Source organism: Seriola dumerili, unplaced genomic scaffold (assembly GCF_002260705.1).
Source record: "Seriola dumerili isolate Sdu_G_001 unplaced genomic scaffold, Sdu_1.0 BDQW01000110.1, whole genome shotgun sequence".
In the NCBI taxonomy this organism is placed as follows: Eukaryota; Metazoa; Chordata; class Actinopteri; order Carangiformes; family Carangidae; genus Seriola; species Seriola dumerili.
The window spans coordinates 12,377,039-12,394,988 of NW_019174365.1; the positions used below are offsets into that span (position 1 = coordinate 12,377,039).

General features: G+C 40.0%; 2 protein-coding genes across 3 annotated transcripts in view; one reads left to right on the plus strand and one right to left on the minus strand.

Moving 5' to 3' along the window:
• Nucleotides 1–4,915, plus strand: part of LOC111223294 — an 8,838-nt gene extending 3,923 nt beyond the window's left edge. Inside the window, exons 2-4 of the mRNA XM_022747385.1 lie at nucleotides 2,968–3,024; nucleotides 3,210–3,712; nucleotides 3,884–4,915. Coding sequence (XP_022603106.1) covers nucleotides 3,002–3,024; nucleotides 3,210–3,712; nucleotides 3,884–4,392 — 1,035 coding nt within the window. The 5' untranslated portion in view covers nucleotides 2,968–3,001 and the 3' untranslated portion in view covers nucleotides 4,393–4,915. The remainder of the gene's footprint in view (nucleotides 1–2,967; nucleotides 3,025–3,209; nucleotides 3,713–3,883) is intronic.
• A 423-nt stretch (nucleotides 4,916–5,338) lies between these two features.
• Nucleotides 5,339–11,614, minus strand: rnmt (RNA guanine-7 methyltransferase). 2 transcript variants are annotated; one of them, XM_022747378.1, is made up of 11 exons: nucleotides 11,515–11,614; nucleotides 10,419–10,606; nucleotides 10,198–10,327; nucleotides 9,799–9,924; nucleotides 8,214–8,329; nucleotides 7,674–7,855; nucleotides 7,179–7,343; nucleotides 6,789–6,906; nucleotides 6,134–6,235; nucleotides 6,019–6,052; nucleotides 5,339–5,523 (listed from the first exon to the last, which is right to left on the minus strand). In XM_022747378.1, the coding sequence occupies exons 2-11, from the start codon at nucleotides 10,596–10,598 to the stop codon at nucleotides 5,486–5,488; spliced, it is 1,191 nt and encodes a 396-aa protein (XP_022603099.1). In that variant the 5' UTR covers nucleotides 10,599–10,606; nucleotides 11,515–11,614; the 3' UTR covers nucleotides 5,339–5,485. The 2 variants fall into 2 exon arrangements, with proteins under 2 accessions (XP_022603099.1, XP_022603098.1); XM_022747377.1 differs by having other exon boundaries at nucleotides 11,421–11,531.
• Between the last annotated feature and the right edge of the window lie 6,336 nt (nucleotides 11,615–17,950).

The window sequence follows — 17,950 nt, forward strand, 5'->3', positions numbered from 1 at the left end:
CCATTGTAATATATAGTGTTTAGTAAGCACGAACCCGTGCTAATTGAATAGAGCGAACCTGGTGTGCCAGTAGTTGAACCGAATTTCTTCCCTGGGTGAAATTCCCAGGTGGGCGTTGTTGTGCACTGTAAATTTCTAACCATATTTTACATCTGTTAGTGTGAGCATCCACCCAGACCCTCGCCACAATAGGAGACTAATAACACTTCCTGCGTGATCTCTAGTGGAACGCCTGTTACACTTTCACTTTCACTTTGCTCCATCTATGTTTTGCAAGTCTCAATGTTTACTGAAATGACATAAAATTAAAAAAAAATAATGCAGATTTTGAAACTGACACACAAGGAGCAAAATGTCAGACCAGATTTGCACAACTATACGCACATTTTCGACCTTACACTTTTTGCAAAACACACTTTTCTACATTAGACACATCATTCACTAAAAAGGCCTTTGGTGTGTGAATTGCTAAACACTGCCAACTGAAACAGACGCTCAATTAGCAATCAACCTGAACTCAGAATGTCACATGTGAAGACACATGTAAACAATCAGACAATCAATCACGCAGAATTCCACAGCTTGATCATGAGGAAGAATATACACATTCTTCCAGTGTAGACTTGCTGACACCTAGGAGCAACTCTATACACCCCACTGAGTTGGCCCCTTGATCCTTTTGTCAAGGAGATGATATTTTAACTACTGTGGATTTGCTGATTTCAGCATATGAGACCCTCCACACACACAACACAAACACCACACACACACACACACACACACTCTTTCACTTTCACATCACTTTGCTCCATCTATGTTTGAAGTCACACTGTTTCACTGAAATCACATTGACCACACCCCACCCCGCCACCCCCCAACCCTATCCACTCTTACTTTAAATAGCAGAGCTTTTGTTACTTTGAGTGCATGCACTAAAGGGTTCAACCATGGTAAGTTTACAGCAGACACATCTCTAAATCATCTGTCAATCTATGTTATTGTGAACATTTTTTTATTATTCATTTTTTCCCTTGTTTATGGAGGCGAAGCTCAGTGTTCTTCAGAAAACACATGCTTATTAAGGAAACATCTTTATCACTCTGACAACACATGCACTACAAATACACAAACACCACCAAATAGTCACCGTCTGCACTCTGAGTCACTTCTGGGCTTTGTTTTTTCCTGTTTTATTCTGTGTTATCTTTGTTATATTGTGTATTTAGTCTGTGTTTTCCCCTCAGTGTTTGTCACCTTGTCTCTTTCGGTTCCTGTATTTTTCTCCTGGTGTTTTCTTGTGCTCCTGTGCATGTTCGTGAGTTTTGTCCTGTACTTTTTTTCACCGTCTGCATGTAAATTTGTATGTTGAAGAACCTTCTGTGCACCTAACAGCTCTCATGATTGTCTCCATTTGGGGTGTGAATTCCTTGAAGCATAACACAAAGACAAATGTGCTTGCAAATAACCACATCACAACCAAATAGAGAACGCACTGCAAGGAGCACAGACGACAAAGGAAGTGTTTTCGCAGGGGCACATCATAATAGTATGAACCCATCTGGGATGTATTTTGTTATTCAATGCTTTGTGTCTTTTGGAGTTTTTTTAAAATTGAAGTCATCTACTCGTCAGAAGTGTTAGAAAATTAGCTCAAATGTAAGTAATGCAGCCAGTTTCATCAGTTTTTTAGCTTCAGGTGAGACATCTCCAGCATCAGTTTCTGACCCAGGTTCAGCATCATGTCAGAAACTTCTTTTCTTCATTTTAAATTGTGTGATTATTTCATTTTTCTGTGCTGACATTTAACCATTGTCGTATACACTCCGGTGTTTGACTGTGTCCATGTTTTTGATGGGTCTAATGTAACTTCAGCCTAAACCTATGACACCGCTCTCTATATTTTTCTTCCCTCCGCTGCGTTTCTTTGATCTTCTATAAAAATGGATAATGTCTTGAAAGCGCCCCCTAGAAAATTTCAATTAGGCCGCCCTGCCCTCTGCTTCATGTACGTGTACAGACAGAAAAAAGCTGCTTGCACCCATGCACCCAACAGGAAGTCAGGCATTTTGAATTTCCTCTGCAATTTTTGGACATCATACTTTACAAACTCCCCCCACAGAATTAATTAGATTGACATCATGATTAGTCAGTCTGATCTTAAGACCTTTACAATGCTAAATTGTGAAACTTTTGAGTTTTCGTTGGAGGACCTGCCCGCCTGCACAGTGAATTTCAATGTTTTGCCATGAAACAGGAAGTTGTTATAAATCCAGTACAAACTGTCCAGACTGCCTCAAACTTTATGTTTCATAAAGGCCTTAAGAGACCTAGATGCCAATATGTTACGATCATAGCATCCCCTTGTGGCAACAGGAAATGTCATGTTTTACACTTTGATGTGTTCCTCCTAGCAGGTTGACCACACCCACCTCAACCTTGGTCAGAATATGCTTAAGACTGTGACTGTGGCGGTGCAGCAAATGTTTCACCATTAAACAGGAAGTTGTTATAGCCTAACTAAAACATAAATTGTCCAATCTGCCCCAAACTTCACATTTGATGATGGTCCCACACTGAAGACATCTGCATGTGAATATGACGTCATACTGAATGCGCCAGCCACTGAAAACAGGAAGTAACCCTTGACTATCAACATTTGGTTTCAATGACATTTTCATTGTATGGTTTACACACGATACACAGGAACATAATGCGTGTTGTTCCAAGGTTCACAGCAGGGCAAGGGCCAGCGTATCACTGCTTGCAGCTTTAATTTTCTATAGGTACTGATTTTTACTCTGTTTAAACACTGAGTATGTGTATTGATGTCCAACCACCTTCATACAAAGTGTCTCTTCCTCGTTCTGTTGTTTCACCGTCTCCCTGTGTTTTTGCTGTTGTACAAAACTTTTTCTGTTGTCTTTCCTCCTGTATAAGTTAACCAAAGTATTTGTTTTCATCTTGCAGTAATCAAGTATCCAGCTGTCACTTTGCAGTATTCATGGCTTGGTCCGTTTCTTGTGGGTACGTATTAGAATGGCAGAGTTCACTGTATTGAAACTGCATGCTGCCTAACTGGTATTAAATTGAGCTTTCACCATCTTAGCTGACTTGTTTGGAAAATATAACACCATAATTTAGCAGCGGACTCCACTCAGCTTTGTCTGTTCAGTTTCTAAGCTTTAACCCTTTCCTCTCTGCGCTCACAGATCTGCAGGGCAGCAGCACTGGGAGTTGATTGAACTGGCCCGGGCTGTGATTGGGCCGCTGAAGAGTGGACTCTGTTCCTTCAACACTGTCTCAGAGATGCTCCTCAGTATAGATGCAGACATGGTCCTTCCTGGATGCCAGAGCTTTGATGATATCAGACGACAGATTAAGAACATGAAGCAGAGGATGGAAGAGTCAGAGCAGATAGCCAGAGTAGAGCTTCAACGAGTGGATAGGGTGACTGAGTCTCTCACTGCAGAGCAGAGTGTTTTAGCAAGGCAGAAAAGTCAGAAAGAGGGTGAGCTACAGAACTTGAATACACAGCTGAACTCACACCAATCCTCTCTAAGGAGTTACAGTGATGCTCTAGAGACAGAGAGGTCAAACCTGAGGTCAGCAGAAGACACCCTGAACAACATGAGGGCGAAGAGAGATGAGGCAGAGAGCATACGGAACGCAGGGATTGGTGTCATGTTCATCCCAATTGTGGGTTGGATTGCTGGTAAGTAAATAGAGCAGGTTATAACTATACAAGTTAATTAAAATGTAATCAAGTGATTATATAGCTGACTACAATAAATAGGGGACTATCCAGTATAGAAATTTGTTCATTTTCACATGTTTTTTCATTATCAATCTACTTTTTTTTATTATGAATCTACTTTAATTTCAGGAGGAATTATGGTTGGTGTCGGTCAATCAGACATGGACCAGGCCTCTGATGCTGTAGACAGAGCTAATCAGGAGGTACAGAGCTGTGAATCTCAGGTGAACTCATACTCTTCCAAAGTGAATCAGTACAAGTCCTTGATCTATCAGGTTGAGCTTGACATCAGAAAGGCTGACAATAAGATTCATGAGACAGATGCCAAACTGCAGAATATGTCTGTGAAGCGGAGGGTTGTTGCTGATATTCAGGATAAAATGAGACGAGCTGTCCATCAGCTGGGGCTGGTGTGTGTGGTGGGGAGTGCGGCAGAGCTGCAGACCCGACGCCTGATCCTGCTGGAGCCTGTGATGAAGCTGTTGGAGGAGATGACAACAGTACTGGGCCAGGGCACTGGAAATGAGCTGCTTCACACAGAAGGCATACAGAGCCTGATGTGTGACATGAAGAAGAACCACAAGAAACTTAAAGAACGCGCTTCCGCCAATAAGAGTATCAAGGATGCTTACATATGATTTGCCATTCTCTCACCGTCTTTGCTGTGATGTGGTTTGTTTTGTTCATTGCTTCATAGAACTTTTTTCATGGTAGAGATATGCAGGTGGTATGCTGTGATGAGGCGAGTAGTTTTGGTGGAAAAATAAACACACACGTTTTTCTTGTTTGATGAATGAACATGAATCATCCATTAAGTTGCCGACCTGAAGTGTTTTGCAGTTCAAGATAACGCTGGACCTGGCAGCAAGGGCGTAGGTTTGCATATGGACAATATTTGAATTATTATTTAAATGTGAATACAGATCATTTGTTAATAAACCATTCTGTTGACAGCATGAAAAAGCCCTCCTTGTTTTGGAAGGGTTGATGCGTCCCTACCAATGTTGAGCCCAAACCTATGGCCTTGCCTGGCAGTGATGTTTTTAACATGTCTGTTGTAGTATTTGTATTTTTCTCACTTCAGATAGATACTTGTTTTTTCTGTTCCCTTCTAATTCCTTGTATGTGCAAATTTACTTGGGGATAAATCAGATTGCTTTACTCGAGTGTGGTCTGTTCTCTTCATGTGACGAGGTCTTGTAGTGCTGACATTTGACCACTAGATGGGGACATGATGTTGATCAGCGACTCCTAAATCCTACCACAGAACAAAGGTACATATAATGACAGACAACACAACACACACACAGACTTTATTTTGCAAGACAGGGCCACCTAATGACCTGGAACCAATACTGGATTGATCAGGGGCCCCACAGATCACCTCCAGAAAGTTATAAACCTCTGGCACTATAAGTGCACAACAAATGTTACGGGTACACTTTGACACACAGCTCATGACCTTTTAAGGTATTTCCCGATGACTTAAACATGAGACCAAGACTGTTTGATCAATTGCCCTTTGAAAACCCCCCGCACACAAAACGATACAAGAACTTACTTTAAATTTAGTTTTTATTCATTTCAACAAACTTAAACAGTTCATACTTTATCAAAAACTGATTTAAAAAGAAAACAGGTAAACACTGTACGCACACAAGATGGAGAACAGGTGAGCTGATGAGCAGCAGGTAATTTCATGAGTCAAACAATAAGACTTTGTTTTCAGGATCAACACATCTTCTGGAACACAAACACCAGGTAGATACCTGGACAGAACAGAGAAGACAGGTGAAAGTTTCAGTTAATTATGAACAGTTGAGTCTAACTATTTCATTCTCCTGGTCAGGGGTCCTGTCATCCAAGTCATTCAGGATGCTTATGACATTTAAAGTCACCTTCTCATTGGGAGGTAGATACCTGTTGTGATTCTATAGGATTCTGTTTTTAACCCCTGGACATCATGGACAGTGATTCTCTACTTCCTGTTACAGTTACACTGAAAACATGTATCTAAACCACTTTTAAGTCTTTTTATCTAAACCACAATGGTGTGTACCGGGTACATTTATAGGTCACTAGCATCAAACTTTAATCATTACGACTCATCTTCGTCACAGGAGGATGAAGAAAACAGTAGGTTTGTGTCACCTCAGGATTAAAAACTCCAGATGTCTTTGAAAAAATATCCAGTTTCTGTGACAAAATACTTGGTGACAAGAAAGGTGGTAAAACATTTCACTAAAGTTAATGGAAAAACTTACTGGTTGCTTCCCACTCAGATCTGCTTAGAGTGCCCTGCACAAAAACAAGCAAACCACACTGTTAGAGCAAACAGGACCCAACCAGACTGAACCAGTGTACTGTTAGCTCACTCACCAGTGGTAGTCTGACTCCAGCTCTGCTGCTGTGGTCTTTAGCATGGCAGTACTCTCCTCTGCTGTCTGTAGCCTGTCGACCTCCGTCCTCACAAGGAAACGGCTGAAAATAACAATTCAACACATTAAGTAAGTTACTACTTATGAAATGCACATTCATCTATGATAAATATACATTAACTACATGTTTCCTACACATGAACAACAAAACACTGATGTGTAGGTGCAACATGTTATACTATTGTTCATCTGAACAAACTGCAACTTCAACTTTTTTAGGGTTAGAACTAATAAACATTGCACAAGACATGCATGCAGGTAAACGATGTCAAGCTGTTTCAGAAAGGAGGTTTAATTAACTATAAACTTAACCCTGAACTCTGAGTCTCTGTTCTCACACTGATTACTGATTATAAAAGAGGCTCAGCTGGAGGAGACAGACAGAAACTCAAAGGAAACCTGCCGGTGAACAGGTTAGCTTCACAGAGTAAGTTACCGCGGTAAAATATCCCAGTTTCTGGAACAGAAAACCCAGAGTTTCCTTCATCTCAGGGTTAAACAATTTTGAGTTTTCACTAAAACCACTTTCTGGAATAGTCCACGGAGCCAATATTTATAACTGATTCTTATCTTATAATTATCTAATTGATAATTACCTCTAGAGCCATCATTTTCATCATGAGGCTGCGATGATGCTCCTTCTTCACTTTCTCCTCAGAGAACTCAGAGAATCTCTGCTTCATCACCAGACGCATGTTGTAACGCTTTGCCATGCTGATACAAAAACAAAAAAGTAGAGACGCAGTAGAGTCAGCAAGTAGTAGAATGAGTATGAAAACAGAGTGAGTACTGCTGAGCTACAGCAGAGTCACTGGAGAAGGGTGTGAGTGTAATGACTGCAGCACTTTTACAGTAGAGCCACAGTAGATTCCATAAAATGGTTTAACAGTACAAACAGAATAGAGTTTTTATTTAAAGGCTCTTGAGGCTTTACGCATTCGTTCTTTTTTTCATTGGTCAAACATGCACGAAAAATATAATCTTACTGTTCAAAAAGAGGAAAGTAGACGAGGAACTCTGGAACGTCGACCACATCCTCGAGGCTGAAGTGATACTGACATCCGAACAGAGGATACGAACCTTTGGACTGAAAGGAAACTTTGAAAACCTCGTTACCAAACGTCAGAGAATCCGATGCTTCCAAACGTTTACTGGAAAGGAGAAGAAAAGAGAAGAAAAGAGAAGAGGAGGAAGCGGGAAAGAAAAATAAGAGAAAGGAGAGACGAGGGGCATTGACATTGTTATCATAAACTACTCTTTGTGTGTTTCCTGACAGTCAATTACAGTCACATTAACAAGCTCACCGCAGGTTCAGACAGTATAAAAATCGTCATGTCATTATTGCACAGACTGTAGACAATGTCAAAAAATACCACCAGGCACTGAATTTCCTGCAGGAATTATTAATATTATAAAACATAAACATACATAGGTATAAATGTTTGAGTTCTTACATATAAAAACTTTTAACTTTGTCTTACATGAGTTCGAAGGCGTCTGGTGTCGTTCCAATAAAGTAACCTCCGGGTTTCAGACGCTCGCAGGCATTTCTCAGCATCATGTCAGCCTTCTGTTCACTCTCAAATGAGTAATGATAAACAAACTGACAACTGCAGATGTCAAACATCAGCTCAGGGTGATCCAGCTTCTCTGACAAAACCTCCTGCACACAGACATCAAAGCAGTTATAGGTACATCTCTACAAGCAAACAAAGAGACCCAGAAGAGACACAAAGGAAAACTGAGAAATATTTATGCGTTGTGGTGATAATCTGATCTATGTGTTGTTATTCTACCTTGGTTCAAGGATGAACTGATCTATGTGTTGTTATTCTACCTTGGTTAGGGATGAACTGATCTATGTGTTGCGGCTGAAGTTTGGAACAGTCTGCGGTGATAAACTGATCTGTGTTCTGCAGCTCTACCTTGGAACGGTCTGCGGTGATAAACTGATCTGTGTTCTGCAGCTCTACCTTGGAACAGTCTGCGGTGATAAACTGATCTGTGTTCTGCAGCTCTACCTTGGAACAGTCTGCGGTGATAAACTGAGCGCTGAAGATCTTCTCGTTAGCGTGACTTTTCCTCTTCATGTCTTCATAACGACTCTGACACTGCTCCACCGACACTGCTGCTATATCTGAGAACAAACACGTCATTGATTATTAATTGTACGTGTAATAACCCCTTTTAGGCGGGAATTTTTAACATTAAATCTATTAAGACTTCAGCATCTGTGAGATTGCAGTTAACACATTTTTAGTAACACACTGCAGTAATGCCATAGCTTTTTTCAGTAACGAGTAGTAGGAGGGATTACAATGTGAATTCAGTGGTTACATTATGGTTGAGCTGTGGGTAGCAGATTGATTTATGAAGATTTGGCAATATGATAGTATTAGGCGTGTGCAATAAGTCCACTTAACAATTAACTTTTAACAGTTACATTAAAGGGTTGCTACCCTTTTATAACTGCGACATCATATGACAAAATCACCAATCACATAAATTAAAGACAAGACAGAGCTGTGATTTCAGCTGTATATACTACTATAAATAATCACTCAGAGAGAAAGTTAGAACAGACAGACTATCTTTCTTTTTAAGTTATTTTTTCATAGTGACATTAGTCATACTGAGAGAGACACTGGAAATTGGGGGGAGTGAGAGAGAGGATGACATGCAGCAAAGCGCCACAGCCCAGACTCAAACCCAGGCTGCTGGGTCAAGGACTAAGCCCAAGTGGCACGCATTCCACCAGGTGAGCCACTGGGGCGCAGGCCCAAGACAGACTATATTTCTTATTTTGTCTCTCACACAGCTCAAAGCCTCCGTCTGGGATCCACAATAGTTTAGCCTTTACTTACTTCCAGCTCCAGAACTTAACAGACTTTTATTTGAGGAAGGTCTTTACTGTTTGATATTTGGAATTGGTCATAGTGGTTACATAGTAATACCGATGACTTCTCTCCCTCCCTCCCTCCTGCTCTCTGCTCTCAGTGTGTCTTATAGTTGTATAGTTGTTAGTTGTTCCTCTAAATGGACTGCATTTTTATATCGCTTTTCAAGTCCTAACGACACCTCAAAGCGCTTTACACTACTAGTCACATTCACCCATTTACACGCACATTCATAAAGCGCTTTTCTACCATACACACACATTCACACACCGATGATACATCAATTTCAATTTTGGGCTTGGACTGGAAGAGCTGGGGATCAAATCACCGACCTTCTGATTTAGCACTACCAGCTCTGCCTCCTGAGCCACAGCCACCTGCCTCTGTTAGTAATAATGATACATGTAATGAAAGTAGTTTGTTTGCCATAATGGCTCAGTGTATTGGAAGCACTACTCTGCTTCCCTGCAGTTCCCGAGCAGCCGAGAAACCAGAGCAGCTCGGTGGACTGCGGCTCAGCACTCAAGTGCTGGAAATATCATTACTCAGTCACTCGGTCAGTCAAGGACTTTCACGATTATAGGGCTGGCCCCAGTGTTGCAGTCCAGCCAAAAGCCGTCACAGACACCAGATCAACAAACAGGTGTGAGAGCACCTGACAACATCTGATCAGAGGAACAAGTAACATTAATCAATAATAATTGATTACCTGCACAGACTAGGTGATTGATCCCGCCTCTCCTCCACTTCAGGAGGTCTCCTCCTTTCCCACAGCCAAGGTCCAACACAGATATCTGCTGAGGCCCCGCCCCTCGCACCTGCTCCAGGATCTCACCTGTCCATTGAATAAACAGCCACTCAATTGAAAGGACTTTAATGTACATCAGGTGTTTATCTTCTGTTGAAAATAATTAACTAATAACTATGATCAATGACTTCTTTTAAGATGAACTGATTTGTCTGAGCCACTGTTGTTACCAAAATAGTTGCCGATGTCTGATAGTCACAGACATGTGATGTACTGATTGATAATATCTGGTACTGACAACTGCTGAACAGTGAGGAATGATAAACTGATGGATAGTACCGATTATTATTAATCAGTTACCAATCAAGACGCTCTTCAGCCAGTTGTTAAAGTTCCTCATGAAGAAGATTCTGCTTCGACTTCGAGCAGCCAGACCAACTTCCTGCAGACTGTTGTAGTGACTGGCCACCTTCACACTGTGATCAGGCACCTGACAAATAAATAACACACCATTTTCAAAAACATCCAACTATCAATAACATATCAGATCAGAGTGATTGATAATCAATCAGTAAATGTACCTGCTTCTTGGTGGGTGAGGTCTCGTCTTCATCCTCTTCTTCCTCATGTCTCCTCTTCATGCCTGCCTTCTTTCCCCCTCCTCCTCCTCCTCCTGCAGTCACTCCGTCCTCCCCCTCTCCTTCCCTCTGTCTCTCTCTTCCCTCCTTCACTGTTTCTGTCCTGTGGGACTGAAGCTCCATCTTTCACTCTGAAAACATACAATCACAGAGAAACACAAACAGTTGAACATGACACATTGGAGGAGTCACAGGAGTCTCCATTAATTATACCAGTCAGTTTTACAACACCTCCATTTTCCCCCTAACGAGTCACTGACCAACCAGTCTGTTTTCCTCTGTTACTGGTGTTTCTCTCCCCTCTGACAGCAGTATACAGTCCTGCTTCCTGCAGTGCAGTGTTGTCCTGATGATGCATCAGAGGGGGTAGTAACACAATTTGTACAGACAGAGGGTTTGTCAGTCATCATCCTGGAGGAATTGTTTCATTAACATTCAAGGCTTCATTTACTTCCACTGCTGCAGGAAAGCTGGAAGTAAACCAGTTTCTTCATCCGTGGTAAAGACCTGTTTTCTATCTACAGGAGAATTCAGTTTCTGGTGACCTGACCTTTTTTTTAATCATAGAACCACTGAAGGTTTTACCCTGGACTTATATAGACATATATTATAGATTGTAAACTTTACTCTGATTGTTAAACACACGTCTACATGATGAAGATCCGTCTGATTTCTGTCACGTTGAACTCAACACAAACATCGACAGGAAGTTCACCCCTGAGTGTTACAGGATCGTATAGATGTAACTGGTCTGACTGGTCTGTTACTGGTGTTCCTTTAAGTTACTCAGTGGAACCTTCAGTTAAACCTTCACTGAGCCGTTCTAATGTTTCAACTGTAAACTAACGTTAGCTGATAGCATGCTAACACCAAGCATGCCTACAGTTAAATAAAACACCGGTGTTTTCAGGGTAAGATCAACCATGACCGGACGGAAACACAGACCTGGTTTAAACTGGTTGGCTGAGAAGAGACAAACAGTGGAACTCTCTATTAACGTTCACATTTGTTTATAATCTAAAGAACACAATGAACTCACGGTGCCTCCAGCCAGGACGCGTGCGCTCTGGGTAGCTTCCGGCTGTGTATACGTCACATTTCTGCGTCACACCAGAGAAGCGGCGGAGTAAACAAAGAAACCAGAAGTGAAAAACAGGTCTTTCTGGAGGAGTTTGGTTTGGTTTGTTGATTAATATATTGATTATAGACAATCGTCAGTCCTGCTATCACATCACCATTTTGCAGGAACTGTTTGACTGATAGTAGTGATTACTGTATAGACCATTTATCAGCTGATTTGTTGTTCCACGAAACTCCGTTAAGAAATTCCTCGATTTAATATTTTCTGGTTGAATTGAACACCTATAAACATCATGAACACATATTGACACTGAAGCGTATTAATGTCTTATAAAATCTGTGTCTCTTACAAAACTGTTTATAAAAAGTAAACATCTTGTATGTGTACAGTCCAGACTGTTTCCATAATAATTTTGTGTAATGTTTCATCAGGTACAGTTTGGTGTTTGTATATTTTTACTTTCTATCCTGATGTAATTTTATTATTATTCTATTGTGATTTTGCTAATCGTTGTTGCTAATTAGTGCCACGGGTGCTTAGCTCCGAGGCACTCCTCTACAGCTAGAATAGCTGAGAGGAGTGCCTCGGGGCGGGGCATCTATTAATCTTCTGTTTCGGGTTTATTATTCTTCCGCCAAATTTCGGCGCGTAACTCGTCCCGCACCTTTGAGAAAACCCCAGTAATGTATACATCAAAACGTGCGTCTTGATCCCGAAAGGGGTGCTATGACTTTTGGTGTTAAAATTCCAATTTTTCCCAAAGTTATTCCCAAAAAACTGGGAATAAATAATGCATTAGGAATGCATTGGAATTTTCTTTAGAAACCCACAAAATTTCACCTTTTTTCTACAAAATTTCACCTTTTTTCTGAGTCACCCAGCTCTCTCATACCTGCACGTAGAAATGTGATTCAAACTATAAAACGGAGGAAAACTTCTTCTCTCTCAAAAACATAGGAACTGTTTTTACATAACATGTAAACTTTTCAAACTATGAGCACTCAAAGGAGGAGTGCAAATCACTTTTTCTTCAAAGTTAGAGTGACAGCATCAGTTGGCTAGAGTGCGTGAGGCAGTAAAAAATGACCTTTATTTTTATTTTTAACTCGAGCTCACGGCCAAACCGTAAAAAGGAGACAAATAATTCTTTCTGAAAATGTAGACATAGTTGTTGGGATTCATAAAATGTCTCACTCTCATTGACACCTAATGTAATCGTATTTTTTTTTCAAAAGACTCTCACTCTGTCTTTGCACTGAGCTTACTCACTCATTTTAAGGAATATCTGAATAAAATAGAGACTGTAGAAACTTCTGGCTTCAGTGTCTGTCACGGTCTTTTCGGTTTTTGAAAAGTAGTAACGGTTTTCTCAGAATTTGCAGTTGTTTGATGCCATGTAGAAGCCAAATTCTGGGCAGATTTTCGCATTGCCATGGCAACGGCAGCTCCTGACCTGTGTGCGTGCGTGCGTGCGCCTAGCAACCAGATAACCAACTCTCCAAGCTCCGCTAGCTTTACATTAGCCGCATGTTAGGTCTTAAATTACATTTAGTTAGGTCTTAAATATGTAAGTCCATTTACTGCTTCCTTTGTTGCTTTTCTTTTTGTTTTGTTAAATGAGTGAATGAAGTTGTGACGGTCTCCGCTGAGACAGAGGAGAGGAGAAGCTACTAGCCCTCTCTCGCTGTCACTTCTAGTCGCGTTGCTCTCCTCCCCAGTAATGTTAAATTTAGCACCAAAAAAAAACATAATAGTGGTAATTTAAATAGCAGTTTATGGGATTTATTAACCCTCAGGGGTCCCTCTGTCCTTTTTTGGACATTTTCACTTTTCTTTTTTGATTAGCTGTTCATTTTGGCTGTGTTACAGCTGAAGGTATGAATTTCTGCAAGAAAGTGTCTTTTTTGACATATTTTTAAAATCTAATGTCAGTTACTGTTACAGGTCTATTATACACTGGTAACACATTTTGTACCGTCTGGGGTTCCTTGCGTCCAAAAAAGGACACACAAAGAAAATGCTATAAAATTATCATATATCAATATTTTTTTCTGCTTTTTTTGCATACATCTCTTAAACCACTTCAGTTCTGCTCAAACCTACCAAATGTTTATTAGTTTTCAGGATTTTAACCCTTTAAATGCCAGTTTGAAGACATGTTGCCTCTTGTTTTATAAAAAAAAAAACAACAACACAGAATATGAGATATTTCCCACATAATACATGATGGGGGGATGTGACATTGTTATATATCAGAGTCTTTTATATCAAGACATTTCTCAAAACCAGAATATGATCAGGGTGGCTTTTGAACACTGGAAATAAGTAATGTACTCATCCCGGCAGTAGCCCCCGTGGCACTCAAAATTTCCCTGGAATTTTCTAGTGTGTTTTTACTGTTTTATTCTCCATATTTGTCCTCTGTAAATGAGTGTTGACTTTATGCTACTGCTGAAATACAGTTCATTTATTAAAAAATTTTCTGATTAATTGTCTTTCATGTTTTAACACTGTAAACGTTTTCATCGACGTTAGCTTAGCTTAACTTAGAACATTCTCTAACATGTTTGTTTTTTTAAACTAGATCACAAGATCATTCAACTTTCAGGTACAATCTTCAGATTGATTAAGGGTCATGATTTCAATAATCAGAAAACAGAGGCAACCAGCAGGAATTGGATTTATCTGACAATGTACTACTGTTGTGGTCTTTTGTTTTTTTTTTTACAGTGTTACAGTAGGAGTAGTAGTCGTACACAGTGTAGTGACAGTAAACATCCAGCGGGTGGTGCTGGGAATCTGTCAATAACAACATAAACCATCATCATCCTCTGTGCTGTCACACTGAAATTTTTCAGTTTCAATGTAAAAAAATTCAGTGATGAGTTAAACAGATTTTACCTCAGATTTCTGGTTTCATGATTCTCTTCACAAAGTTGTATTTTTATTTGTTTCCTGCAGATTAACATCAAACCAGAAAATCAGATTATTGGGAGACAAAAAACAAAAAACTATGAACACAAAATACAGGAACTACGGTTCTGATCAAAACTGAGTAAAGACCACTATGTTACTGTTAAATGTTAAATGTTCTATAGGCCCAAATACATTTTATTATTATTTTCATTATTATATTATATATGATAATTATATATTTGTATCAGGGACAAAACCACACAGCTCAAACTGTCATATTAAAACTAAGTGAACACCTGTAAATGAAAAATGTTAATTATAATGAACAGTCAGTTAATAATTCAGTTTGTTACTCCACAGAATTAAATGAAGCAGCAGCTACACTGAGTTATCATGAGACTGAAAACCAAGCTAAACTACAGCTAAAGCTAACTAGCTTAGCATATGTAGTCTCATCTGTTGAGTATAATGAATGTGAACTTCCTCTAAAAAACTTAGTAAACTTGTAAGAATAAAAGAAAATCAGAACTCAAACCTGCTCATACTGAACTCTTAAGTTCAGAGGAAAACACAGAATCTACAAACTAAATATGTTCACTAAAACTCTCCACACAGAAGCAAGAGTGATATATTAAAACAGCTGAGAATGTGAATGTCCTTTACTGATATAGACGTAAATAAGCACAATTGTGTGACTGCTGCTGACCTGGAGTGATCTCACTTTAAACTGGAGGTAAATCAGCATACAGGGGGTTAAACTGAACCTTCGTCACCTTCACACTGACTGTGTCTGATCTGTGTGACCATGTGAGGGTAGGGTTAATGTTGGTGTTTTGGACCTGGATTGATTCAGACTGGATGAGTTGATGCAGACAGACACAGTGTGCTTCAGTTTCATATCAACTGTTCCTGGATCAGTTTCATACAGTGATCCTGTCTGGTATGTCTGTAATTCATCCTGCTGATGGAGATCTGAGAGATGAAACTTATTACTCTGCTGGCAGACACTCCAGCTCACCACCGTCCAGCTAGACCTTTACCAGCTATACTTAAAGATCAATTCACCTCGCAGGAATCCAGACGAATGATAACAGTCTGAATTCTTCACTTTAATGAAAAGGAAAAATCTAAGAGGCCATGTCTGCTCATGTGACACATCAGGTACAATTGACATCCAGCTCAACCTTGAAGCAGTTTGACCTTTAACCTGCTGATTCATGGAAAGCAACAGATCTGAGGTAGGTGGAGACAGATGAGGAAAAGCTTTACTGATCTTTACTGAAGTATTGTAATTAATAACTATTATTACTGATTAATCTGGTGAGGCTCTTCTTCATTAATCAATTGATCTTTCTGTCTAAAAAATTAATTAAGTATGTAGTTTACTGTGACACAAAATAGATAGAAGGCAACAGGTGAAGTCAGAAATTAAAAACAGTCAGAGTCAGACGTAAGAAACAGTCGGAGTCAGACATTAGAAAAAGGTTGAGTCAGATGTTTGGAACAGGTGGAGTCGGATGTTAGAAACAGATGGAGTCAGATGTTAGAAAAAGGTTGAGTCAGACATTTGAAACAGGTGGAGTTGGACGTTAGAAACAGGTGGAGTCAGATGTTAGAAACATATGTAGTCAGGCATTAGAAATAGGTGGAGTCAAACAATAGAAACAGGTGGAGTCTGATGTTACAAACGGATGGAGTCAGACGTTAGAAACAAGTAGAGTCAGACATTCCAAAAACAGGTGGAGTCAGACATTAGAAACAGGTGGAGTCAGATGTTAGAACCAGGTGGAGTCAGATGTTGTTTGATGGTGTACATTAGTATTTAGTAAATTCTAACTCTAGCTGATCTCTAGCTGTCTCTACTTGTTTTAAGTTAAATGGTCAAGCTTCTATTTATTAACATTCCCTTAAGATGAGATGATGAGTGATGTATTTGTTCATCCGCCAGCTTGTCAACTTACTGTCATCAGCGTATACTGTATCTACTTCCTATATTTACTATGTCTACTATATCTACTTTCTGTGTCTACAGTGTCTACTGTATCTACTTTCTGTATATAATATGTCTATTTCCTGTGTCTACTGTGTCTGCTGTATCTACTCTACTTCCTGTATCTACTACGTCTACTATATCTACTTTCTGTGTCTACAGTGTCTACTGTATCTACTTCCTGTATCTACTGTGTCTACTATATAAACTTCCTGTATCTATTCTGTCTACTCTATGTACTTACTGTGTCTACTGTATCTACTTCTTGTGTCTACTGTATGTACCTCCTGTGTGTTCTGTATCTACTTCCTGTATCTGCTGTGTCTACTGTATCTTCTTCCTGTGTCTACTGTATCTACCTCCTGTGTATTCTGTTTCTACCTCCTCTTCCTACGGTATCTAACTCCTTTGTGTACTTTATCTACTTCCTATATCTGCTGTGTCTAGTGTATCTACTTCCTGTGTCTACTATATCTACTTCCTGTATCTGCTGTGTGTACTGTAACTACTTCTTGTCAAACCACCTCACAGTAAATATTTCATATATAAAACCTGTTTTAGGATGAAAAATTTGAATGTGTTCAGAGATGTTCTGTAACTTTACAGTCGTCCTCAGTTTCAGGTTCGCCCTTCCTCTTGTTGGACACCCTCAGACAGACAGAGGATGGAGGGATGGATGGATGAAAGGATGGATGGACTGATTAATGGATGGAAGCTTTATAAACATGTAAATCTGACCTTACAGTGTTTCAAAGCTGCAGTGTCGGCTGAATGAAGCAGCACTGCTTTAAAAAGCTTCTTCAGCCGTTCAGTCCACTCTCCGTTTACACAGAAAGACGTTTTCAGACAGAAGAGGCTTTGATACTCAAATACCACATAACCCCCCCACCCCCCACCCACCCCCACCCCAAAAAAACTGTCGCCCCCACCACCATTATCACTGTGTCTGTGTGTGTGGAGAGGAGGAGAGGAGGGGGGTGTCTCCGGGGACAGAAGCCATTCTACCTGCTTTCATTACAACAGCACACACAAACACACACACACACACACACACACACACACACACACACACACACACACACACTCACAGTAGTACTAACAGCAGGTAGAAAAAGTGTATGGTCGTGTGTGTGTGTGTGTGTGTGTGTGTGTGTGTGTGTGTTATCATGCGTTTATCATTTCAATTATTAGTTTTTGACAGATACGGTTGTTCTGTTAATAGAGAACAATTATATATCAGAAGGGTCATTATTGGGTTGTACATTATAAGAGTTTAACCAAAGCTCTAAATCAGGTGTATTAAACAGCAAGTAACCATAGCAACAGTTACTAGAAACTCATAATTTCTAACTGACCAACCAGGATATTTTGGGGTTTTGGACAAATTAAAGGACTTGAAAGAAAAGTCTGATCTTGAACAACCAATCAGAGGACAAAAATAGATGACCTCAAAGTGCTGATTTAAAGGTGCGCTCACACACCTGTACA

Excerpts from the sequence above, each read along its gene's own strand:
- rnmt (XM_022747378.1), bottom strand. The coding sequence starts at position 10,598 with ATGGAGCTTCAGTCCCACAGGACAGAAACAGTGAAGGAGGGAAGAGAG. Across the intron at positions 7,344-7,673 it reads CCAGACGCCTTCGAACTCAT|TAAACGTTTGGAAGCATCGG; the intron begins GTAAGACAAAGT and ends TCTCCTTTCCAG. Across the intron at positions 6,236-6,788 it reads TGAAAATGATGGCTCTAGAG|CCGTTTCCTTGTGAGGACGG; the intron begins GTAATTATCAAT and ends TGTTATTTTCAG.